Source organism: Stegostoma tigrinum, chromosome 4, assembly GCF_030684315.1.
Source record: "Stegostoma tigrinum isolate sSteTig4 chromosome 4, sSteTig4.hap1, whole genome shotgun sequence".
Lineage (NCBI taxonomy): Eukaryota > Metazoa > Chordata > Chondrichthyes > Orectolobiformes > Stegostomatidae > Stegostoma > Stegostoma tigrinum.
Window position 1 is genome coordinate 92,706,652 of NC_081357.1, and position 27,521 is coordinate 92,734,172.

The window sequence follows — 27,521 nt, forward strand, 5'->3', positions numbered from 1 at the left end:
CGGTAAAAGTAAGCCATTTGGCCTGTCATGTCAATGCTGGCAGTTCGAAAAGTTATCCAGTTAGGCTCATGTGTTCTCCTCTTCTCAAAGAACTGCAATTCTTTCATCTGTTTAAATAACTATCCAATTCCCTTTCAAAAGTTGTGATTGAATTTTCCTTTTCAGGAAATGTATTCCAGATCATCATAACTGGCTATGTACAAAGAAAGTTGGTCTCAGCTCTTCTTTTTCTCTATATTTTATATTTTATCCTTTGATGTTAATTGACTGTGACTTATGGTGTAATCGATATAAAACTTTCGCTGTCTGCATGAAATAAAGGCTTCCATTTATATATAACACCTTGTAGCAAATTTTATATAGGTGTACTTTATCAGGTCCCTGAGTGGCTTTCTCACTATCTTACTTGGTACCAGGTGATGGTGTTTCTATGATACTTTTTCATTTTCTCTGGAGCTCTGTTTTCTTTGGTTCCTCCTGATTTTAAATCCTTTTGTTGCGCTTTTGGTCTAGCTGTTTTCTGTGTTTTCAATCTCTTAAAATTCAAATGTTTGAATAAATATTTAGAAGAAAGCCTGCAGAGTTTTGTTGAGGGAGATTTGAGGGGTTGTGTGGTGGAAAGTGACTTGCCCTTAAAACAGGATATTTGTTAGAATGGAGCTAAGAAATAGAGTAACAGGATGAAGACTTTAAAAGGAATGAAGGGAGATAGCCAAAAGTTGTTGCTTCCTCTAAGACCAGAGGCTAATGTTGTAATAATTTCCATATCCTGTTGCCATCAATAGGAAGTTGAATATGGATTTTTTTATTTTTAAATTCTGATTAATTCATGTAAAGAGCATCTGAGCTCATTAGTAAACAGATTCAACTGGTGCAGATGTGAAAGCAGTTAATTAGTTCAGTATTTCCCTAATGGTATGCTTCTCAATTGGATTAGACATTTGAAGAAGTTTAATGAAATTCTTTGAACACTTCACAGAGAATTGTTTCCTTCCTTAAGGTTTACCTTTAGCATAGTTCAGTGTCTGTGCACTAATGCAGATGGTAGATGAGATCATAGTAGTTTGCTCTGGTGCGGTGTACAGCTTTTCGATTCGTGTAGAGTACTTTGACTGATCTCAAACAATAGCCTTGCCGATGATGATTTCATTTTATGTTCGGCTTCAAATTTGAAGCACACTTTAATACTAACTGAGGAAGAATCTTCATTTCTCTACTGTATAGCTTCAGTTACAACTCAAGGATTTCAACACACTTTATAATCAATTAAATATTGTTTTGAAGTGTAGTCCTTGTTTTTGGAAATACAGTAGACAGTTTTTGCCCAGCCAGTGTCCATGTACAATACTGAAATAAAGATTTGTTTAAAATTTAGTTAAGGTATCACAGAGTATTAAAAAAAAATCCCCTGCACAATCTTTGACGATTGCATCTACAGGATGGTGCCTCAATGTAGGGTCTTATCCAAAAGACAGCACCCCATCGGTGCAACAGTGAGAGCATTCCCTCAGTACTGCATTGAGAGTGTAAATCGGGATTAAGTACTCAAGTCTCTAGAGTAACAATTGAACATAGAACCTTCTGACTATGAATGTTAGTCACTCATTGAGTCATTGGCAGCACTAGGGAATTTGGGAAGCTTTCACATTTCTTTCTGTCTGTCCTTTATAGCTTCAAATGTGCATACTTAAGGATACTGTCAAAGCTGCTTTGACAACTTTTACAGACATATTGAAAGGATCTCACTGTTATCTTACAAATACAGCCAGGCTATTTTAGAGTCAAATCAATGAGCAATTTTCATAGTAAGGTTCGTGGAAATGTAGTACTCTCATCTTCACCTGTAGATTCTGTGACAGTTTGACTTTTCAAAACACTGACTGAAAGGTTTTCATTCGATAAGGTTTTCAAGGAATATGAATGAGTCACGGGCAAGTAAAGGATATTGAAGTGCAAATCAACCATGAACCAGTTGAATGGCATAACAGGCTCGAGGGGCTGAATGGCTGCCTTCTGTTTCTGTATACCTATGAGTGAACGGGAAATTTCTTTTCAGCAATGTGAATATGACTGTTTCCACCATCTATCAATAGATGAGTCTTGTTGAGGAGAAGAAGTGACAGTACGCCTTCTGAATAGAACAGTGGGGTGCTCCCACCCTCTTTTGGAGCTGTGTTTTCAGTACAGATTGTGATGGAACATTGGTAAAGTCCACTAACTAAGTGATTTGTCATATACAACGTAAGACTGCACAGTATGTTTCAAAATTGGTCTCCCAGCATTTTGAAAAACCTTTGTGCATTGGCAGAATTCTAGAGTGGATAATAGCGTCCTAAGTTCCTTTTTAAAATGACATGTTGCACTTAGGCAGCAACCTGTTCTAAAGCTGCAACTTAATTCAGGACTCTTGATGTTATAAATTGAGTGAAACATGATCTATTTGTCATACTGTAAAAATTTTTTACAATGTTTTAGTGAGTGCAAATAACACACAGCTTGGAATTGAGCTCTAGAAGGAATAGCTGTTGTAACAGGAAAAATATTGCCGAAGGGTATTGTGGAAGTCATGCCGAGCGTCTGAAGCTCAGTCATGTTGGCGTTAAGTGCCCTACAATGGGAGTTAGTGCCTCGAAGTTGGGAAAGGGGGAAATCAGCTAAGTTTTCTGACTATTACAGGAACACAAAATTAGGGACAAGAAAGGGCAAGGGTCCATCAAATTGGCCTTCTACCACGTTGCCAGTTGCTGACATGGTGACTCATCATGACAATCACTCCAATTAAGGACTGTGATCCAGCAACCCCTGCTGTAAGTTATCCAGATGTGCACTTAAGTGACGTTATGATTAGGCTGACTTAAATCCAGGTTGACATGGGTGTCGGTGGGATTATTGATTGAGATTTAAAATGTGTCTAGAAAATGAGAGAGTGAAAGAGAGTACATTTCAGACTAGGGTGGAGCAAGCAGTGTTAGAAAAATATCTAAATCCTAAGGTAGTGTTGCGGGATTGCATCTAACAATCCTCTGAAATTTACAAGTTTGCATGGAAATATTTTGATTGTTAATGATCCAGGCCATTATGTCTGGACATAAAAGGAATCAAGGTATGTGGAGATAGCGTGAAGCTGAGGTAGAAAATCAGCTATGATCATCATAGACAGGGAAGCAGACTGCATGGGCTGCTGCTCTTCCTATGTATTAGTTTTGATACCTGATTGTTATTAGTAATGAAAAGAAGTGGCAATTTTCGAGAAATAAATTCCTCCGTTATATTCAAACCAACAAATGCATTTTGTTGGGGGTTGCGTGTTTTGGTTGAAGTGAATGGGAATTGAGCTTACTGTGAGCCTGACATGGGGACTCTATTATAAAATGCATATGAAAATCAGTAGCCAAGGTCAAACTTTGCCATGACTAGTGGGATCTAGCATCTGTTGCCATTGCATGTATAGAAAACAGATGCAACTTGTGAAAGGCTAAAATACACCGTACATGTACACAAAATGTATTCTGCTAAATGACTTGCATTTCCTGGTCACTGGTACAATGCAATTAAATGAAGGGCTGCTAATACTGATTGCAAGTGGAAATAGACCCATTTGTTGGGTTTATTTCAGCAGTTAGTGCTGATTGTGAAGATTAACCATTTTGAGATGTTAAGACTGTAGTGTTCTCATGCATATATTTCCTGTTATTTAAGTTGCAGGGTAATTGCACCAAATAAACTGAAAAATTCTTTTTTAAATGTTGCAAATCATGTATGAGTAGGTAGAAATTAGCACATTTCTTGACTAATGCTCTAATAGTGATAGTTTCTGTACCTACTGCTATTTCACCTGGGCCACGATTAACTTATTTTGAGATACAATCTTTGCAGAGGAAGAAGGCAGTATTCATTGGTGCAGTGAACAGTCTCTGGGTCTCTTTTGTCAGTTTGTGGAATGAAGCCCCACTTCAGGCTGACACTCCCAGTTAAATGGTACTGAGGAGTGCTACACTGCCGATGGTGTCATCCTTCAGATGAAATTTTATAGTAATGCCCCATTTGCCCTCTCATGGGTATAAAAGTTCCTTATAGTATTGATTCAGGTATCTTTCTCCTGAGGGTTCTGGCAATAATTAAACCCCAACTAGCATCACTCAAAACTAATGTATCAGTTTGTTGTTTGTGGGCTTCATTGTTTCTGACATAGCAAAAGTGACTACACTTCAAAAGTACTTAATTGTCTGTAAACCACACTGGGACTCAAGAAGGACACCATTTCTCATTCAAGTTCTTGCACCTGCACAGTGTGGATGTGTTCCTGCCTGGTTTCAGACTGAATGTTTATGAAATGCCTTCTTTTCCACAAATTTGAAACTCAGCTTTGATGTTTGTTAAATCCCATATGTATTGACATTGCCCTGAGATTTAGCCATTTTAAAGAGATGTTCAACAGGAGATCGATGTAATTCAGCACCTTATTAGATGCGATGGAGGATAAACCCTTAGCTAAAATTTGTTCAGAACTATCTTCTTCTCAGATTTACTTTCCTTATCTGAACTTGCTTTGGTGTACTTTTTTTTGACTGCCTGCTGTTTTCAGTCATTATTGGAAAGGTTTGTTTTCCGAATATGTTGATTTTAATGTGTTTTGAAATGGAGCTCAGGAGTACATAGTTTTGCCAGGAGACAGTTTGTTATCTTCACCCCATTCAAACCACTCCAAAGCAGCAGTGATTGGACCATTAGTTGTAAATAAAAGGTTTTTTTAACAAACTTTGTGACGTCTGGGGCCTGGGGTATTTTTAATAATGACTTAATCTTACTAGGGATTTGACATTGTGTTGGTTTATTGCATTACTTTGGCCTCTGTTCTCTCAGACATTGGTTTCAAAGTCCTTAATTGGTTTTGTCTGCCTTCAGAATATTTGAGTCAATTATTATTGGGACTGTAACTACAGTACAGCAATATTTTTAGCCATTTTTCAGAAAGAGTTTTTACTGTTGCTGAAGTATGGAGAGATGATCAGATTATGATGTGTGACTACTGGCTCACTGACATTAAAGTAAATGCAGTCACTTGAGGAATTAATATCTTACAAGGCTACAGAAACTTAAAAGATTTACAATTAAAAGCAATGATGTGTTACTGATGCACCATTTCTAGCTTGGAGAAAAGCATCAGGTTACTTGGACCATAAAATAGTCAATTCTGCCTTTTAAATGGCCAGTAAGAGTCCTGCATCGGGAAACTTTATCTTAATTAGATGGGTTAATAGTCAAGCTAGACCTCAGAGTTTAAATTTCACACATCCATCCTTCTCGTTCATTTCAGTGTTTATTCCACATCAGTGCATGAATCAGTTTCTTTGAACAGTGGACGATAAGATTGTCCAGTGTGTTTGAAAATGGTTCTCTTCTTTCCTCCCTTGGCAGATATGTGACTTGGTAATATTCACTAGTCACTGCTGAGTGGTTGATTACCCTCAATCAGGGTAATAATGGAAAAGCAATAATGTAGCCTTAATGAAACCTGAACTTAGGAGAAGAAAGATTGACCACTGCTGTTCCATATCTTGATGTGCATGCAATCTTTTTTAATTGATTTGTGGAATGTGAACACATGCACTTTTTGCCCATCACTGGTTATCTCAAGTCTGCACACATTAGTAATTCTCTTCAGCAGGTACAAGTGGCTTGTTGGCCCATTCCATTTAAAAGCTACTACATGGTGCAAGTTTTAAGTTGAAGGTAGAATTGGTAGCCTCCTTTCTGTGCAGACCTTTATTTCTCTTTATTCCTTCATTAGAGAAATGTCTTGTTGGCCATCCCCAACTGCTCTTGAATTGTATCAGTGATAATGGGAACTGCAGATGCTGGAGAATCCAAGATAATCAAATGTGAGGCTGGATGAACACAGCAGGCCCAGCAACATCTCAGGAGCACAAAAGCTCACGTTTCAGGCCTAGACCCTTCATCAGAGAGGGGGATGGGGTGAGGGTTCTGGAATAAATAGGGAGAGAAGGGGAGGCAGACCGAAGATGGAGAGAAAAGAAGATAGGTGGAGAGGAGAGTATAGGTGGGGAGGTAGGGAGGGGATAGGTCAGTCCAGTGAAGATGGACAGGTCAAGGAGGTGGGATGAGGTTAGTAGGTAGGAGATGGAGGTGCGGCTTGGGGTGGGAGGAAGGGATGGGTGAGAGGAAGAACAGTTTAGGGAGGCAGAGACAGGTTGGACTGGTTTTGGGATGCAGTGGGTGGAGGAGAAGAGCTGGGCTGGTTGTGTGGTGCAGTGGGGGGAGGGGACGAACTGGGCTGGTTTTGGGATGCGGTGGGGGAAGGGGAGATTTTGAAGCTGGTGAAGTCCACATTGATACCATTGAGCTGCAGGGTTCTCAAGCGGAATATGAGTTGCTGTTCCTGCAACCTTCGGGTGGCATCATTGTGGCACTGCAGGAGGCCTATGATGGACATGTCATCTAAAGAATGGGAGGGGGAGTGGAAATGGTTTGCGACTGGGAGGTGCAGTTGTTTATTGCGAACCGAGCGGAGGTGTTCTGCAAAGCGGTCCCCAAGCCTCCGCTTGGTTTCCCCAATGTACAGGAAGCCACACCGGGTACAGTGGATGCAGTATACCACATGGGCAGATGTGCAGGTGAACCTCTGCTTAATGTGGAAAGTCATCTTGGGGCCTGGGATAGGGGTGAGGGAGGAGGTGTGGGGGCAAGTGTAGCATTTCCTGCGGTGGCTGGGGAAGGTGCCGGGTGTGGTGGGGTTGGAGGGCAGTGTGGAGCAAACAAGGGAGTCACGGAGAGAGTGGTCTCTCCGGAAAGCAGACAGGGGTGGGGATAGAAAAATGTCTTGGGTGGTGGGGTCGGATTGTAGATGGCAGAAGTGTCGGAGGATGATGCGTTGTATCCGGAGGTTGGTGGGGTGGTGTGTGAGAACGAGGGGGATCCTCTTTGAGCGGTTGTGGCGGGGGCAGGGTGTGAGGGATGCAGGAAGGTTGCGGGAAATGCAGGAGACGCGGTCAAGGGTGTTCTCGATCACTGTGGGGGGAAAGTTGCAGTCCTTGAAGAACTTGGACATCTAGGATGTGCGGGACTGGAATGTCTTATCGTGGGAGCAGATGCAGTGGAGGCGGAGGAATTGGGAATAGGGGATGGAATTTTTGCAGGAGGGTGGGTGGGAGGAGGTGTATTCTAGGTAGCTGTGGGAGTCGGTGGGCTTGAAATGGACATCAGTTACAAGCTGGTTGCCTGAGATGGAGACTGAGAGATCCAGGAAGGTGAGGGATGTGCTGGAGATGGCCCAGGTGAACTGAAGATTGATGAAGGGTCTAGGCCCGAAACGTCAGCTTTTGTGCTCCTGAGATGCTGCTGGGCCTGCTGTGTTCATCCAGCCTCACATTTGATTATCTTGGATGCTCTTGAATTGTGTAGCTTTGAGGCTACACAGTTAAGAGTCAACCACATTGGGTCTGGGGTAATATGTAGGTCATACTGGGTAAGGATGGCAAACTTTTTTCCTTTAAGGACATCAGTTATCCAGATAAAATATTACAGTCATGATCATATCACAGTCATTATAACTGAGAACAGCCAATAATCAGTGAAGCAGTTGGAGTTTTGCTCCAACTCATCACTACTGTGATGGTATCACTTGTTGCTGACATTAGCCAGACATCACACACATTGTCGTTGTCCTTAGACAGATACCAATAATCACTACATTGCACATAGAAGGCTCAGGTCTAATTCCTCAGACGAGTAGTCTGTTCACATTCAACATTTAGAAATGCAAATCAAAAAACATCGTGACCACCAAGTAAAGGTACCAGGAGGCAGCTGGAATTCTCAGGAAACTATCATGAACTTTGTTTGAGCAGAGGGTGTAGTTTTGGGGGTAATAGGGTGTGGACTAAAACTGGAGTTTAGAAATTGGCTTGCTGTTCTACAACCCTACCTGAATATCTGTACCCAAATGGCTGATGTACAGAACTGGCAGCTTTACAAACCACACTAATAGTAAAAGTTGACACCAATGTCCTTTGCAGAGAAGGTGAGAAATATCAATCAGCACTCAATGCTTGTACCAGAATATTCAAAGAACTATCCAGTTAATCTCTTCCCTGCTTTTGCCACCCTGCCCACATTTTTCTTTGTAAATATCTGTCCAGTTTCCCTTTGAATTTTACTATTTGGCCCTTTTCCACCATCCCTTCAGATAGTGCATTTCAGGTTATCATCACTTGCTGCATAAACCATTCTCCTCACATTCCCTCTGCTTCTTTTGTCAATGATCCTGAATCTGTGACTTTTAATCACTGACTCCCCAGGCATTGGAACCAATTTCTCCCTGCAAACTCTTCGATTTTGAATTATTTTGTCAAATGTTGCCAGGGTTGGAGGGTTTGAGCTATGCAGGCAGGCTGAATAGGCTGGGGCTACTTTCCCTGGAGCACTGGAAAATGAGAGGTAACCTTCTAGAAGTTTGTAAAATCATGAGGGGCGTGGTTAGGATGACTAGTCAAGGTCTTTTCCCGAGGGTAAGAGAGTCCAAAACCAGAGGGCATAGGTTTAAGGAGAAAGATTTAAAAGGGACCTAATAGTAACTTTTTCATGCAGAGGGTGGTATACGCATGGAATGAACTGGCAGAGGAAATGGTGGACACTGGTACAATTAGAACATTTAAAAAACATCTAGGTGGGTATATAAATAGGAAAGGTTAGAGAGGTAGGGGCCTAAAGGTGGCAAATGGGATTAGATTAATTCAGGTTATCTGGTTGGCATAGCCAAGTTGGACTGTAGAGTCTGTTTCCACTGCTGTACATCTGTATGACTCTAAATCTCCTCCTAATGATCATGGCTCCAAGAAAAATCCCAGTTTCTCCAATCTCTGCACACAGTCTCATTCTAGCAAATATCCTCTGCACCCTTTCCAAGACATTTATGTCCTTTATGATGTGGGCTGCCCAGAATTGGCCCATCGTCCAGCTGAGACATAACCAGCAATTTCTCAAGATTGGATTTTCTCTCTACTCTGATGTGCCTCACTGTGGGATATCTGGCAATGACATCTTTGCAGTGACCTTGCACCACTGATTATATTTTTGTGATAGCAAGGGCACCTGGAGCAGCTACCATCTGTAGACATCCCTTTCTATGTTTAATGAGATTATAGGTGCCAGGAGGAGCAACACAGTGAACACTAGTGTGAAGCTGGATGAACACAGCAGGCCAAGCAGTATCTCGGGAGCACAAAAGCTGACGTTTCAGGCCTTGACCCTTCATCCAAGGGTCTAGGCCCAAAACGTCAGCTTTTGTGCTCCTGAGATGCTGTTAGGCCTGCTGTGTTCATCCAGCTCCACGCTTTGTTATCTTGGATTCTCCAGCATCTGCAGTTCCCATTATCAGTGAACATTATGAGACTGGATGGAAGCACGGGACACCGGACAACAAGCAAACCCACTGAAACAAAACAGAAATTGCTGAAGAACCTCAGCAGGCCTGGCACCAGCTGTGGAAAGTAGAATCGATGTTTTGTAATTGGGGGGGGGGGGGGGGGAAATCCTGTCCAAGTTTAGTAGCAATTTAAAATAGGAACTGAATAATTATTTGAGGGGAAGAATTGTAAGCCTCTGAAGGAGAAGTGTGGAGAGTGGGACTATTCGGATAGTTCGATCACAGGCACGATGGCTGAATAGACTTTTTTGGCACTGGAGGTTTCTGACATAGCTTGGGAGTTTTGGTTAAGCACTGGGACCAGATCAGCCCTGGTTTCTACATCTCCCCTTCTGCCCCCTTGATCCAGATTGATGAAAATGGGGATTGAAGTGATATCCTCAAGGTGAGACCAAAAAGGGCGGCCCACACCCGGTGCTGTTTCCCCTCGCCATGTCCCCCGAACAGGGTGAGGTCCTGAGGTTGGCAATGCTTTGCTGCGCTACGTAGCATCAGCCGGGGAACCCGAGGCCGAAATACCTAAGGGCTCTCTTGGAAACGGAACATGTGGCTGAGAAATGAGGTGGGCACGAATACAAAAGAAGCGGGGCTGGGGGTGTGACAGAAGAGGTCGCCGGGGGTCGAACGAAGCGGCCGGTCACGTTTGTAGAGTGCACCAACCGGGGCTGTAACAGATGTTGGCTGAAGAATGAGAAAGGGGCGTCACTCCACTGTGGATCTGAAGGTTCCTCAGCTCCGGGCAGAGAAGACTACACAGCTCTGCTGTGGGCGCTCCATGCCTGCTTCGTTAGCGGTGACCACGCCGCCCTGCTCCCATGTCTTCCTCCCACCCCACAGCCTGTGTCCGCGGGGATCTCACAGTCCGCGCCTCGCTGCCTGTGACTGAGACCCAACTTCTCCTCCCGGAACCATGAACTCTTGAGTGGACACGCTGCTCGCAAAGCTGGGCGACTGGAAGGAACTCGTCCCGCTCTGTGCTTGAAGAACTTGCTTCGAGGAGGAGGGGATATATAATTTTTAAAAAAATCAGCAGCAGCGTTTGATTCTGAAACATTTTGCACTGAAAGATTTGCTCTCACGAGCTCGCGGATTGTACTGCAGAATTAAAGACAGGCTGCTAGAGGTTTAACGTGAGTGAGGGAGAGAAGCCCATCGTCAAATCAATACAGGAGGAAAAACTAGCTTTGTGACAAAAAAGGAGGAAAAAAATACAAGTTGATGTGCCTTTGTCTTCAACAGAAAGTGTGGTTTCCTTTTTGTTTAAAAAAAACACCCAAAGTGACTTGTGTTCTGCGATCGTCAGAGGTTTGGGTTTTGAACGCAGGCTAGATGAATGCACTGCTGTGATTCGTTTTGTCCGATGAGGAGGTTTCTTTGCTTGTTACTGTGAATTGTTTTGCCTGCCTACAAGTGGATTGAGGGTAATCACTGAGACAACGCCAGAGCTATTGTGTTCAGCTGAAGGATTCCTTCCTTTTGCAACGTTCCTGGTGATGGGGATCAGCTGAAATTACAGTGCTGTCTGTACATACCTTTCTTGCTGCTAAAAAGAATTGAAGTAGGGGGAGGGGTTAAAGGGCAGAGGGGCTTGAGCGAAAAAGAAGGCACGGAATTCCTGACTGAAAGACCTTCTGAACTTACTGTTGTGTTTCATTTTAACACTGCCAAACTAATAGCCTGCGCACTTTATACAGAATCAATTCCACTCCCAGCCCGCACCAGATTCTAATCAGGTAAAGTTAAACAGTCACCATTGCACTGGAATTTTGTTTTTGTTTTTAAAAGATCTCCTTTAAATGCAGTCTCAATGCATGAATTTTTAAAATATTTTTATTAACTGCAGATTTCAAGAAACCAGTGATCACGTAGCTTTAGCTGGGACACATGTTTATTGTAGGTTTGATTTCATTTGGCTGCCTTTAAAATTGTGAAAGGATTTTTTAAAAAAAATTGGAGCAACTGCATAATGCCATAGCAAAAAAACCCTGCAAAATGGGGAAACCACTGAGTAGGCCTGACTGCTTACGTCAAAATCCAGCCTGTATGGGGATAACCGAGGAAGAGGACATTAATATTGAAGATTGTTATGTTCCCCAAAGATCCATCTATGACACAGTGAGACTGAATGAACAGATAGACTCAGGCTCAAAGGGCAGCCTGGCTTCAAGACACTTGACAGAGCGTTACCTCCCATACAGCCAGAGGACACTAGAATCTGCCCCCTTCTCTAGCAATGGTGCATTATCAGCCCCTGGTGCTCTTGAGCTGAGGGCCAGAGAGAGTACCCGACTGGACGAGAAAATTATCTTTGATGCCCTGAAGCTTAATAGTGATGCCATCCGAACCGCTGGTGCTCCCAAAGTGAAAGCTGTGGTGGAGAAAAGGGAAAATCGGCGGTCCTGGAGGACGTTTGTTCCACCCTTCACAGACTACCCCAGCCGAGCAGAGGCTTCGCCTTGTGAAAGTACAGAGGCTGCTACTTTGTCTACCTGGAGCCAGGACAAGGGCACCAGCGGCTCACTCACTTCAGAGGAGGACTCTGGGCTGTCCAGTCCCTCTGCAAGTAAAGCACAAATGTACCCATGGGCTAACAGTGATAAAATTCGTTACAGGAGTTTATCCTCTGTGGATGGAGTACGTTTAACAAAGGACCATGAAGCCAAAAGAACTGGGCCCAGTGTTACCTCTGGCGAAGAGCAAATGTTGTCACGAGTGCTTAAAAGTGTGCCCTCTATCACAAAGAGTGAAGACTATGGAGTCTCCCCAACTGAAGGGGCAGAATTAATTATGGCCTTAACATTGGTTTCTGAGCATAATACAAGAGAAGGTACTGATTTTGAGGGAAATGAAAAGACCATGGAATACAATGTGAAAAATTGTGTTGGCAAAGAAAGTCTTGATGGGAAATCTAACTTCACATCCATCCCAGCAGAGATTACACCCAAGTTTTGTGAGGCAAAACAAGCAGATCTGGAAAAAGCAACAATAGAGGAAGCAAATGAGAATATACTCACACAAGAGACATGTTACTGGGATACGGTAGTTGAAAGTCAATCTGAAACACAGTCAGAATGTGACCATGTGCAGCCTTTGGTGGAACCAGATGCCCCATTATTTGTTCCCGGGGAAGTACCTCCTGTTGTTGAAAGCATGACGTCTGAGTGCAAGGGTTATTACGAAAACACGCCAGTGATGGACGAGGTGTGCGTTTGTAGCATGTCAGCACTGATAGAACATTCTAATGTGAACAGCAGTGGGGTTTTCACTGATAAGGTAACCAAAACACTTATGTATGCAACAGGGTATGATTTGTATCGGAGGTCCTGGGAAAAGATTTCTGATAACACTTTCTCAAGTTCCGTCATTTTACTTTATGTCACTGTTGCCAGGTAACCAGTTTCCTAGCAACCTTCAGAATATTAAATTTCAATATGGCTGAATTAGATTGGGTGAGCAATGTGGCTTTGTGAGCTGGAGGCAGCTTGTGACATGACTGATAGTTTCCAGCTGTTTGTTGTGTGGTTATTAACCAGCTGGTGTCTGTTACTCGTCATGTCCTGATATACCTTTACACTAACATATTTCACTTTACAGAAACTGGGGATTGTGGTGGCATGTCTCCCCACAGCGTCATTCATATCTGTGTAATAATCATTTCTCAAACCTCAATGGCTAAAGGTCTTCATGACTTTGTGGCATTTTGTGGTTTGGGAAAATGCCATGATTTGAGCTGATGCTTTTTTTGTTGAAATTAAGGCCCTTTTAATCTATTTCCCTGTGCATCAGAAATGGAACCGGAGGGTTATGTCATCATAGTACAACGCAATTTAATCTGTCTTAGCTTTCAGAGTAATGAAGAACTTGGCCGACAATTCAATGTGAAAGAAAATGACAGGCACAGATTGATCTCAGGACTGGTCTTCACTTGAACTCTTGTTGCAGTGCCACAGGTTTTCACTGAGTTAGTTGAGTTGATTTATTTAAGTACCAAGAATTTCAAACCAATATCACCATCAGCCTAACATTGCTGACATTACTTGATGGTTTTGATAAACCCAACTGTCCATGCAAGCTTTCAACATAGCCACAGCATAAATGATGCAAAAAGCAAACATTTTGCACAATCTTTTATCAATGGAACTGAATGGGTACAGAGTCCCTCTGCTGAGTTTCAGTTTGAAATATTCCACCAGAGCCCACTGACCAGTAAATACTCAACATTTTTAGTTTCGAGATGAGCAGTTTGTGTGCTACTGTAAAAAGTTGAATAATATCTAATGATGTTGCTAAATGACAAAACAGGTCTCTCAGTCACTATTCCCAAGTTTGCATTGTACTGTTTTTGCTTATCATCTCCTCCCATCACTTCAGTTCCTCTTTCTCTTCTTCTAACCTTCTTTCACTCACTCTTCCCTCATTCTCTTTTCTCTCTTACTCCTTTCTCTCTCATATCTTCTCACTTTACTTGTCTGTCTTCTTTATCAGTATTGCCATCTCTACCCCAGCCATCTTACTTCTATTTCTTCATGCATACTTCTCCCTTTATTCTATCTCATATACATCTCATCTATATCATGTAGTTCTTGTATTACCAAGATTTGTGCTCAGATGATGGAGGGATCAGACATGGGGAAGGATGTTCTGCCTATTTGTTTTGGAAGGTTGCAGGCGCTGAGACTACTATTGGGATTCCTTGGGTTTGGAAGGGATGCAGAAGCAATGGAATTTGAGGCCAGAGCATGTGGAGGTTCTGTGGGGAGGTAACAAATTCTAAGGTATGAGCTGATCGATTGGAAACTAAGGAAAACTCAGACTGAAAAACAGCTCCAGCTTGTCGACACTGTTTACAGAGCTGTTTAAGACCCCAGCGAGTGGTGGCCTTGCTACATTACCTACTGTAACAAACTCTTGTCCTCTCGAGAAATTGGCAGTTGCAAGTGATGCACTCTACTACCTTGTACCTCAACAGCAAGGATTAAGCATCACCAATGACAGAATGGATTTTATCTCTTGATGCTCATTATTCAGCCACTTGAAAGGACTCGTCACCTTTTTTGAATGGCTTTAATGTGAGAGATGATGTATGTTTCCTGTACACGCAGGCAGGCTGCTCCCAGCTGGCAGTAATCAAACTGAAGTGACCACAAACTGGCCAACCACCAGCATCCCACACAATCAAACATTTTAAAAATATATCGCCTGTACTATATTCTGTATGATTCTTAAAGCAGGCCTGACCTGCACTCCTCCACTGTAGCAAATCTGTCAAATGGACTCCTGAACTCTTTCAGGAAATGAAACAATTTAAACTTTACTTTCCCTCTTTCATATGGAAGGTGGTGGATGTTTAGGGGTCCTGAGAAAGGAATATCATCAAATCAAACAAAGGTGAAAGGGGACATTTGGCCCATCATCCCCTTGCTTTTAAACATCTACTCATTGTTTCACTGTCCAGTTCCTTAACTATAGTGCTGTGAATATCTCTTTCAGGGATTTATATGACTCACTATTGAAAGTACCAGTTGAATCTGTTTCTGCTGGCCTTTTAGGCAATGCATTCCAGATCCTATGCATTTGCTAAGCCTGTTTTAAAAAAAACACTCATCTCATCTCTCCTCCACTTACGTTAAATCTGTCTCATTGGTTTACCAATCCTGCCAGTGAGGAATTAAAAACAACTCTTTAACTGTGAGAATAAAGTTTTATGCTGTGTGCAGTAGTTTAAACCCTAAGATGAAATGGTACAGGCCCAATATTTGTTGCAAAGAGTGAAACTGAGGTGTCCTTTTGTTTTCTTTATTCATCCTTTTTCTGGTAGCAGGCATCTTGACAGACCCATGTGAATAAGATGCTTTGTTCAATTCTGTAACTTTGTGGTGTCTGAAGAATCAAATTGTGATGCAGTCACTGAGAATGTAGTTCATTCTGACCTTAGATCAGTACATACAGTTTTTATGTGCCAATGGCTCTGTAATTTGTACTGCCTGCCTGCAGTTTAGCTACTTGATAAGAAGTGAATCCACCTCCAGTCTTTGAATGTAAATGCATGGGATTAAAGACAAGGATAACTGCAATGAGACAGGCATTACATGCGGTGGCACGGTGGCTCAGTGATTGGCACTGTGCCTCATAGCACTAGGGACCTGGGTTTGATTCCAGCCTTGGTCGACTGCCCAAGTAGAGTTTACACTTCTCCTTGTGTCTGTGTGAGTTTCCTCCCACTGTCCAAAGATATGCTGATTAGGTGGATTAGCCACGTTAAATTGTCCATAGTGTCCGGAGATGTGCAGGCTAGGTGGATTAGCCATGGAAAATGTAGGGTTATAGGTATGGGGTAGTGGGGTGGGTCTAGGTGGGATGTTCTTCGGAGGGTTGGTGTCGTCCGGATGGGCTGAATGGCCTGCTTCCACACTGTAAGGATTCTATGCAGTGTCAAACCCAGGATGCATCAAGCGATCTCTTCCCGAACTGCAAAGATGATTCCCTTGCAAAGTCCAGACCCAACTCAACACCAGCTTGGTATTTATGAATAGCCATTAGTGGCTGAAAAATATCCAAAGTGGCAACCCAAGTATTAAATAAAGTTTCCCATGTAACAATGGAAGGAGATACAAGGACAGGTGACCAAAAGTTTGTTTATATAGTAAGCTATGGATAGCTGTACATGTTTGTGAGAAGGATTCCAGAGTTTAACATCAGTGTAGGTGAAAACTGGTGGAGCAGTGAAAATCAGCATGAACAGGAGGCCAGAATTAAGCAAGCGCCAACACTGTTTGTTTGTCAATGGGATGTGGGATGTCACTTGCTCAGCTGGCATTGTTACTCAATTCTAATTGTGTGAGAAGGTGGTGGTGAGTCATATTATTTAGCCTCTGCAGTCCGTGTGATATAGGTGTACACTCAGTGCTGTTAGGAAGGATGTTCTTGATTTTTGAACCCGTGATAGTGAAGAAACTGCAACATACCAGCAGGTTTAGAGGAGCATTTGTAGGCGGTGATGATTCTGTGTATTTACTAATTTGTCCTTCTAGTTTGTCATGTTCACGTGTTTGGAAAGTGCTTTCGAAGGCATTTTGGTGAATTGAGAAGATGCACTTTGCTGCTATTATATGACAATAGTGGGGGGAATGAGTGTTTAAAGTAGTGATAGGATGCAAGTCAAGCTGATGAAGGTGTGGTAATCAAGCAGGTTGTTGGTCCAGGTTAGTCATCAGGCTTGTCAAATTGTGTTAGAGATGTACTTACCTGGGTAAGTGGTGAATATTCCATTAAACTCTTCATTTTTGTCTTGTTGGCAGTGGAAAGCTTTGGGAATTCCCAACTTCTGATATGCTGTTGTAGCTGCTGTATTTATATGGCCAGTCCTGTTAGGCAAACATCGGCTAACAGGTTATTTGTGGCTAAGTACCTTTTGTAATGTGCCTTCTGTCAATGACACCCTCCATCATTTTCCTGATGAAGATTCAGCTGGTGAGGCAGCAATTAGCCAGGTTAAATTTGTCCTGCTTGGTAGGGGAGGCCGTAACTGGGCAATTTTTTACTTTGACCAGTAGATACTGGTAGTGTTGCTCTACTGAAACAGCTTGACTAGTGGTAGGACCAGCTCTGGAGCCCACTTCTTTGGCACTACAGTCAGGATACTGTTGGGTCTCATAGCTTTAATTACATCCTGGAGGGTTGGAATAGATTACAACGGTCGAGAGGGTGACGAAAAGGATTTGCACTTGCTGATAATGATTGTAACTTTGAGATCTTGTCTGACTTTCCATTTATAATATAATTAAAGCAAACTGTAGATTCCATAAAATAAACTGGTCAGTATTCGTACTGCTTAAAACAAAAATGCGATGTTAAAATTTTTAGTCTGGTACTCATCTGGATACCTGCAAGAATATCAATACTCAATGGCAACAGCAATTTAGACTCATACTGCTGATTGGTTGACAAGTGAAATTGGTCAATGCATTGCTGTGGATGACATACGAGGGTGCAGTTACCTGTTTTAAGGAGGAAAGTTGGCCCTGATTTGTTGAGATTTGTAATTGGGAATGCACTAAGAAACCGTGTTCCCTGACCTGCTGCCCAATCACATAGCATATTACCTAATGTTGAATATTATACTCTGACCTTACTGCAGTTCTCAATTTCTGCACTCCAAAGCAAATATTTGGTATATATTTAAAATTGTCAGGAAATTGGTTTATAGTTTGTACTAGATTCAGGCACAGTAGGGCTTGGACAGGAGACGTATGCGGCACTGTGACACTTGATTACATTGGTGGCACTGGCTCAAATTTGAAGCTAGAAGCTAATGGGATTCACCTTGTCAATAGTATCTATGTGATAGTTTTGATAAAATGAAATGTTTCTATATTGAGTATCTTTAAAGAAAGTGCTATCACTAGGCATAAGTGGTTAAAATTTGGCTCCAGTTGCAGATAATATATCAGAGATTACATTGCCACAAATATTATAACATTTGTTTATTTGGTTGAGAATTAAACTAAATGGAAGAGAATGGCTGTGATCACGTCAAACAATTGAAATACAAATGTTCGTTAAAACACAAAGTCATAAGTTGCTGGAAAAACTCAGCAGGTTAGGCAGCACTTGTGGAGAGAAAGCAGAGTTAATGTTTCAGATCTGGTGACCCTTATTCAGAATTGATAATACCACAGAAAAGTTTGATATATGTTGCTAGAAAAGGGGTGGGAGAGGGGAAGGAGTAAACAATAGATGGAGATAGAGCCCAAGAGAGAGAAAAAAGCAGTTGGGCAGGCACAATAGTGGGTAAAGGTCAGCCTGGGAGAACGAACAGCTGCTAATGGGGATTCGAAAGCGATCTAGCTGCTAGTGGGTGACAATGGGTTGTTTGTGATAGCAGCTCATGTGATGACAAGGTTTGGGGTGAGGATATGGGAGGAAGTGCCCAGGCTCTGAAATTACTGAACTCAGTATTGAGCCCAGAAGGTTGCAGGGTCCCCAGGCAGAAAATGAGATGTTGCTCTTTCAGTGTGTGCTGAGCTCTGCTAGAGCACTGTAGGAAGCCCAGGACAGAGGCAGGCAACCAGAAGCTCAGCGTCATTTTGGTGGACAGAACCGAGGTTTTCTGCAAAGCAGTCAGCCAGTCGGTTTTTTTGTCTCCCCAACGTAGAGGACACCACATTGTGAGCAGTGAATGTAGTAGACTAGATTGAGTGAAGAGCAGATAAATCACTGTTTCACCTGGTGGGTGTTTCAGATGCCTTGGATAGAGGACGGAGGATATTTTGAGGGCTGTTCAGTGTATGCTTGTAAATTTTATGATACAGTATTCAGATTTGCTGTTTCTTGGTTCATTTTCTGAAGCTGCTCCTTAAGCTGCATGGATTCCATCTAGAACCTTCGTAGAGACCTTTCAAAGAGAGTATAGAAAAGACCTATTAAAAGAATTTTGCATACATTCTAATTCACCACAGAATTTGAAAATTTTTTTTACTGCAGGAAGAGATGACTAAGCTTGGCAACGACTGTGGAAACATTGCAAGCTGTGTTATTGCTACTGTATATTTGTTCTTTTACTATTTAATTAATTTTCTCATCAATTAAAGTCAAAGTCAAGTGGAGTCTTATTATGTCAAATTCTGAAAATGTGGAGTAACATGTGACAAATGAACTACTGCAGTACATAATATTTACAGTTGCTCACACTGCTCAACCGGTCTATGCCAGAATTTATGCACCACACAAGCCTGCTATCTCCTTCAGCTCACTTCTATCATCTAGAAGGGCAAGGGCAGTAGTAATTTGGGAACATTACCACCTGCAAGCTCCCCTCTAAGTCACACACCGTTCTGACTTGAAACTACACCATTGCTCCATCACTGTCAAAGGGTCGAAATTATTCCTAATAATATCAGAGGTATGCAGAATGCTAACCCTCCCCCCTGCCCCACCAGGGGACTGCTGAGGGCTTCAAGAAGGCAGCTTCCCAGTGCTTTCTTCAGGGTAGTTATGGATGAGCGATCAATGCTGGCCTAGCCACCAATACCAATATATTAGCAATTGATTTTAAAAACCCATCAATAAATGTTTCCATTTCTCTCTCTTTCATTTCCTTCTTCATCTTTGCCTTAAATGCAACTTTGCTGTTCAAAAATGATAAGTTTCGAAAATGAGCTTTTGATATAAAAGGACCCTCAGATGAATATTATGAATACACATAATATTCCACTTGATAAAGACTCCATGTTTTTAGTGAGTAAGTTTGAACACACCGTTTTTAATGATTAGATCCGTTATCCGAGCAAGCAAAGCTGAGCATGTGTTGGGATGCACAAATGAAGAGTTAATCTGAGCAAACAGTCCAAGACAGGTAAACCAAAAGTAGTATCTGAAGCAAGTAAAGAGTGAAGATACATAACGCTGATGTAATGTGGAAAAATAGTTTATAATGTGTTAAAGATAATTGCCTTTTGTAAAGCCTTTTCTGTTAGTCACATGCTAGCCATATTGGTCATGGTTTTGATGAGCAGTCCGGAATTATTGAGGACCTAAACTAGCAGTCAAGTTGTGTGACTTTAATTTTTAAGAGATTGTTCGGTTCAATTCCATGGTAAGACTTTAAAGAAGATAAACATTTGTGGAATTAATGGTAAGTTAGCTAGTTGAATTGAAAATAGTTTTGGCATTAGAAAGCAGCAAAGGGCACTGACTAAGACCCAGGAACAGATCTGTTCTGTGTTTCTTGCTGTATAGAGTATTCATAAATAATGTGAGTGACTAATTATAAATTTGCTGAGAGTGAACTGCACAACCATGTGAATTATGAAAAGATCAACTCATTTTTTCAGCTCCCCTGAATTCTTGGGTTGTGGGCTGGTGGGTGGATTTTAACAGGAATAAACAGAAGGTAATCCATGTTCCATTAACAAAGGTGAAAAAAGAGAAGGAATTTAGAGCTGATGGAAAAAGTGTTCTCCATAAAATTAAGCTGTGAATAAAGTGTATGTTATTTAGTTTATTAGTTAACTGCATTTAGCATACATTACCCCATGTGACTAATTCAGTCATCAAATGCGAACACGAGGCATTTCAAAAGCAAAATACTGTGGATCCTGGAAATCTGAAATCAAAACTGAAACTGTTGGAATTCCTCTTCAGATCAAACATCAAATGGCAAAAGAAGCAGAGTTAATGTTTCAGATCATTGAACTTTCACGAGGCTCCCAAAAAGTTTGAAACAGAATGGATTTTAAGCAAGTATAGAGGCAGGGAGGGTGGAGAGCTGTGGGGAAGGTTTGTGATAAGATGGACGACGGGAGAGATTGCATTACAGAAGGGGTGATGGTGTCATAACAGGCCAAATAAGGAAACAAATTATGTGTTCAGAGGGAATGTTAAATGATAGAAGTAAATCATTACCAGCTCCTGTTCTCCAAAGGGAAAAAAAAGGAACTTGTTGTTTTGTTCTGAAATTGGTGAAATAAATGTTGAGTTTGCAAGATTAGCAAGTGTCTAGTCAAAAGCTGAAGCGCTGTTCCTCAGTCTATCATTGAGTTTTGTTATTGCAAGAGGCAAGGAACATGGAGGTGAGAGAGGACATGGAGCATAAAATTAACAAGTGAATAAATGACAAGATTATGGAGCTGTGTGTTGCAAAAGGCGGTTCACTGAATAGAGCTTGACTCAGCATTTGATTGACTCAGCAAAGATTGAAAAATTATCATCCTTTGGGTCTTTTGAAATTGAGGAAATTAGCCCATTTTAACAACAATTTACCTGGAATGTTCTTTAACCTAGATGATGCATTGTCAGCTTGTATGAATGTCACATAACACTGTTGGGAATCCTTATCATATTTTCACCTGTAGAATAGCAGTTTGAGGAGATTTAATGTTGCTTGAAATTTGAACAATATCTGTTTTGGAATAGAACTGACATTCCCAATTATACTGAACAATATGGGACTGGATTGATGAATTGAAGTTTTGCTTGTGGTGATAGAAGTAACTTTAATATCCCTTCATTAGGACTGAAGTTTGGTTCGGGTTAGGATGGAGGGGAAGGCCCAGGGATTTTTGTCTTTAGTTGATCATCTACTTCTGGAGTTTTAGAAGGAAGGCAGTCCATTGAATTGTAGAGAATCTGTGGAGCAGATGATGCCTGATCCTGAAGAACCCCTAAAGAACAACAGAAAAAAGGAAAATTTGAGACAGAGGCTAAAAATCTGCTTTATCATGGTTTGGTAGTGCAGACTATTGTAATCAAGCTGAATTTTATTTTGAATAGAAGTTTAATGTACCATGTAAGTTCCTCATTCATTTTGCTAAATATTCCGTTTTGTTGTTGGCTCAGCAGCTGTTTTTAAATGCTGTATTTTCTAGCACAGAGGACTAAACATTAATTGGATTCAATGTCCATCAAAGATTTTGATTTTTTTGAGCACAATAATGCTGAAAAATAATTAGTTTGAGGTTGACTTAAATTGAAAAAAGGCTGCCTTTAAAATTTGTGAAGATAAAATCTTTTGGCTTTTCTCCTAACTCATTTATTCCTCACTGTGTAAACTTAGCTTTATGATATCAGAAGAGGTATTAATATGATTTAGACAGCACCTTTGTTCTTGATGTGTATGGCTCTGGTAAGTGATTAGTACCATTTATCTGAACTGGATGGTTCTATGAGATAACCATTGACACTGTAAATCAGGCGATGGTATCACAAATAGTTGACACAAAAATCATTTAATGTACGACTTTCACTTTCATTTTATATGTTTGGCTCTAGATCACCCCTACATTTAGTGTTTGTATTGTTATTTATGGAATGGCATTAGAATCACAAACTGAACTAAATTAAACAATTAGGTATATTGTAATTCTTTTTGTTCATTTTCTAACTACAGGTATTTCAAAAGGAAGAAATTGAACCTCTTCAGACTGTGCTCCAAGAGGTGAATCGCCTTGGACAAGGACTGATCCAGAGTGCAGCTAAAAATACCAACATCAGGGCATTGGAGCACAACCTTGAAGAAGCAAATACACGATGGAATACTCTAACAACAAAGGCTGGTTTCCTTTCTTTTTTGGCCCCGTCTCTTCACTGTTTAATAGGTAGCCTACCGCCAGCAATGTCACTCTCCAGTTAATTGGGAGTCTACTCTGTTTTTATAGGTTGCAGAACGAGCTGCCAAGCTGCACGAAGCTCTCTTGCACTGTGGGAGGTTTCAGGATGCGCTCGAATCATTGCTCAGTTGGTTAATGGACACAGAGGAGCTCGTAGCCAACCAAAAGCCACCATCAGCTGAGTTCAAAGTAGTTAAGGCTCAAATTCAAGAACAGAAAGTAAGTTGGCAATTCTTTGTAAAATGTCAATTTGTACAAAGCCCCTAGAGACGATTGACATTTTAAATAAACATTTTCGTTTATTCAAGTATCGACATCAGAAGACTTTTTTTCAATTTAGTCTGTTTTCTAGTCAACCTGCTCAGTGATGTTATTACACACCTCTGCAACAGGTGAGACTTGAACACAGGCCTTCCTGGCTCAAAAGTAGAGATGCTACTCCTGTACCACAAGAGAAGGCCACTTTTTAAACTCAGGTGCTGTCCTTGGTGAGGGGAGGAAGGGGAAATGGGGTGCTCCAACAGGTGGTTCATTGTTCCTTCCCAGTCCACTGCTGCCTCATGCCTGCAACCCACTCAAGACGGCTGTCTGTGGTTGCTCGGGTGGCAAGAGGAACGGCCTTGCAGGCTGAGCAGAGGACAGGATAATGATCAAGTGGAGAAGTCCAGAGGAGCTGACCACGCCAGTGCTCTCTATTCCTCTGGGTGCACATTAGGATTTCTTGTAAATTATGTTAGGTGTTTGTAGTCATTTTGTAAACTGGTATCATTATAGAGCTGCTGGGGTTGGTTCTGCAGGCACCTCCCAAATACTGCAGACTCAGGGTAGCTAAACAAACTGATGAGTGAGAAAGGAGTAGAAGGTTGCATTTACACGAGCAGATATCAACAGTGAAGATGTAAAGATGGATAGGGTTGAAGCTTATGTGGAACATTGATTTCTGAATGATCTTCTAACGTGCTGTTTACTTATATATCTGCATTTCTGTTAGGTTTAGAGCTATGCAATTCAGGCATGAGAGTTAATTGAGTCAATAGGTCAACCAACAATGGGTGGTATTGTAAGAACATAATACTGTATTTGAGTGACTCTTTCTCAAGGTAAATTATGTCAGTGAGGGTTGTAAATTCTTGTCACCAGAGAATCTTGCACTCTAAGAATTAGCCTGTTTCCATCAGTGTATATTTTTGTTGCATTGAGGTGGTAAGCAACAGAGCAGAAGCGTAGTTTGTTTTGGGGAGTGGAACATGAAGGCTATTTTATTTGGGATGTCAGGATTGAAGGACATCTTACATAAGGGGAAAAGGGACTGTTTGTATTGTAAAGTGTGTAAAGTTGGCTTCATGGGAAGGAGGAAGATTGGGACAGTTTGTAGGGGAGGGGGTTTGGGACAGGAGGAATTATGTGAGGAAGGGGCAAAGGAGCAATTTCACTTGTCTATTTTTCCCAGTACTGAAAAATTTTATTTGCAGTTGGAGCCTTGAACATGGAGCAGGCCGGGGGCAGTGGCAATGACATATGTTACTGACTCCATGTCCAGGTGTTGGATGTATCCACACATCAAGAACCTTATGCTTAAAGCCAGATGTGCTAGAAAATGGATTTTTCGACACCAACTGTAAAGACCAGTTCATGACTCACGACTGTAAATTACTCTGAGTAGAATGGGTTGTGATTACGTACTACTTTGATGTTAGCCACCAACACTGAAAACAGAATAACTGCTCTAGATGCCGGTGAATCATTAATTATTATAAAGAAGGAGCCCATTCAGCCCATTATGCCTGCAGTGGATTCAGTTACCCACATTTCGACTGCCCCCACCCCACCCCTTCTCTGCAACATACTTTGGCCATTTTTTCCCATTCAAATGTTTATCCAACTACTTTTGAAGGTTATTGTTGAATCTGCTTTCATCGCCCACTCAGGCAGTGGGTTTTAGTTTGGAACCTGTTCAAATACAAATCCTGTTGGCCAATTAAAAAAATAGATCAACATCTGTGTCAGAGTTGGACAGCACAGATTTCTATTCTCAGTTTATATAAGCATAGGAAATAGGAGCAAGCATAGGCCATTGAGCTCCATACGTTTATTCCACTATTCAAATAGACCATAGCTGCTCTTCTACTTCGACTTCACTTTCCTAAAGTATTCTCAGATTCCACGATACCTTCCATGTCTAGAAATCCATTGATCTCTATCTTGGTCAGAGTCAATGGCTGAACCTGGAGAGCCCTCTGTGGTAGCCAATTGGAGAATTACCACTATTTAGTTAAATAAATGCTTCCTCTTCTTCGTCCTGAATGGCATACCCATTAAACTGAGTCTGTGTTCCCTGACTCCATGCCCTCAGCCCGCATTTACCCTGTCAAGCCCAGTAAAAATTTTGTATGCTTCATTGAGAATGAGTAGCAAGATTTGAGTAATCTGTGCATCACGATTTTGATGTTAAATGTTTGTTCCAATGAAGCTTCTTCAACATTTGCTGGATGATCGCAAACCAACTGTGGAAATGATCAAAAAGGAAGGGGAGAAGATTGCTGGGTTGGCTGATTCGACAGATCGTGAGAAGACCCTGAATCAGCTGCAAGGCCTGAGTCATCGATGGAATTCCTTGCTGACCAAGGCTGAAGACAGGTACAAAGGAGTTTGTGGCTGTGCACCCACTGGGCAACATAGGGGAAAGATGGAGTTTATTCAATCTCTCATGCAGATTATGGCTATCACTGGGTCTTGGTCGATCCAAATCTTGGCCTTTTGCACCCACTTTGATTCCCTAACCGATATGCTTTTTGGCTAGCGGAGACCCATTGAACTCAGGTTTAAAATTATTAACTGAACTAACATTTACTGCTTTTTGTTCAAGAGAGTTTCTTAGTTCTCAAATTGTTTACATAAAGAACTATATTTTGACTTTTCTCCTGAATGGTTTAGCTCAAAGTTTAAGTTCTACATTCAGCTGCCTGCAGAAGAAGTTCACAGTCTTCTGTGTTGATTCCATTGAAAATCCTGATATACCCAACAAGCCACCCTTTAACCTCTCCATATTCCAAGTATTGTAAGCCTAGTTTGTGTAATTCCACTTCATATTTAAACCTTAAATGTTTGTTCGTGTTTTGGTCAATTTGTGTCACGCTCTTGTCAGAACCAATGTGGTATTTCCCAGGAACAGTGTCTAGGTCTTTACATCCATATAGTACAGACGTTATCTGACAAGGAGAGTGTGTGAATGTACTAAAACATCCTCTGCTTTATAATCAACTTTTAAAGACTCGTATTCTGTGAATCATTTTGTTTATATTTTGAATATTCGTTGTTCGTACATGAAACCCAACATCTCTTTGCGTCTCCACTGTTTGTAGCTTGTCATTACTTAAAAGAAATCACAATTCACAAGCTGGAAAACTTACATTATATGAATAAAAATATGCATCTTGTATAAATCATTATTGTTAATGAATAAGCATAATTATAATGGACTGAAGTGATTGCAAAGGCTTCATTTCAGATTTTAATTACTTTTGATGTAACATGTTGTCAAAGGTAAGCCAGTTAATTGTCCAGTGTGACCTGAAGTTTTTTTCTGTAAATTCTTTCAGTATCATAGTATCTGGCATCTTTCTTTTCAAGTAGTGATTGTTCTGTTTGAAGCTTCTCGAAGAAAAGATATAACGTATAGAACTTCAAGTGGTGAGAGAGAGAATATAAATCAAAAATGTCACTTCTATGAATGAAATATAAACTTGTTTCTGCAGACACTGCTTGCTATTTTCTGTACTCATGAAAAATCTTCTATCTCTTGATTTTAAAACAAATTTGCTGTTTATATTTTACTTTTGTGTTTTAGCTATACATTATTATCTGATTTCCTTGGCTGTAGTATCGTGCAACCCAAATATATAGGTTGTACAGTGAGTGGTAATGGCTGAAACCAAGTTGATACACTCCTGTTATATCCTTTCAAGTTGCTCTGGTCATTATAAACCAATACAGCTTAGGAACAGGAGGAGGCCATTCATCCCCTCCAACCTGTTCAATTATTCAATGATATCTTGGTTGATCCACATCTTGAGTCCAAATTTGACGAGATGCAGTAAGTTTGGGTCTGTGTCATTTTATAAAGATTCTCATAAAGTATATTGTTTAGAAGCCATTATACAGCTGTACCAGAAGCTGAATATATGGAGTTGGTCTACTTGCCACATTAAGAGCAGTTTTGAAGCTGATGTCGATGCTTAGAGAGAAGGTTGTTAAGTATTTCCTCAAAAGTATTGAAGAGAACATTGAACAAAAATGCCAGCAGTTGGCACACATGGATTTTGGGTTTTTAGATGCCTCAGTTTCACAGGCTGCATGGGGGATCTCCCTTGTATTGTGGTCAACAAGTATCCATCCGCCAACATTACAAAAACAAGATGGAACATTTATTGCCCCATTCCTGCTTGGGAGACCTTGCTGTGCATAAACTGATTATCACGTTTCCTACGTGACTGCATCATTCCAACATCAATGACTGCACTTCAGAAAAGTATTTCATTGGTTTGTTCATTGTTATGTTTTGAAGTTTTGAAATATGTTAAAATAATTGTGAGTCTTACTTATTTTTGAGGTCTCCTGCCCCTTTTACAGGCAGCGACAGTTGGGAGCCATCTTGGTGGTGGCTCAGCAGTTCCATGATACTGTCGAACCTTTGATTGAATGGCTTTCTGCTGCTGAGAAGAAAGTTGCAAACTCTGAACCTATCGGCACTCAAACTGCTAGACTACAAGAACAGATCTCCCAGCATAAAGTGAGTTCAAGCTAGTTGTATGTTTTATCCCTCCATCCCTTTTAAGTTACAATTTCACACATTCATTATTTTGTTGTGTTTGTGGGTGAAGGTGGTACTTCCTGTTACCGTAATCCTTACATTCTGCCTCAGTTCATTTTTCCACAGTTTCTTTTCTCATTTATTTGTACACCTTGTGTAG

The 27,521-nt window shown here is 41.2% G+C and overlaps 1 protein-coding gene across 2 annotated transcripts in view; it reads left to right on the top strand.

The window, feature by feature from the left end:
* The window catches only part of dst (dystonin), a 528,150-nt gene that overhangs the window by 380,219 nt on the left and 120,410 nt on the right, over positions 1–27,521 (top strand). For both annotated transcript variants that reach the window (XM_048530258.2, XM_048530256.2), the window contains 4 exons: positions 22,332–22,493; positions 22,600–22,770; positions 25,022–25,188; positions 27,181–27,340. In XM_048530258.2, coding sequence (XP_048386215.2) covers positions 22,332–22,493; positions 22,600–22,770; positions 25,022–25,188; positions 27,181–27,340 — 660 coding nt within the window. The remainder of the gene's footprint in view (positions 1–22,331; positions 22,494–22,599; positions 22,771–25,021; positions 25,189–27,180; positions 27,341–27,521) is intronic.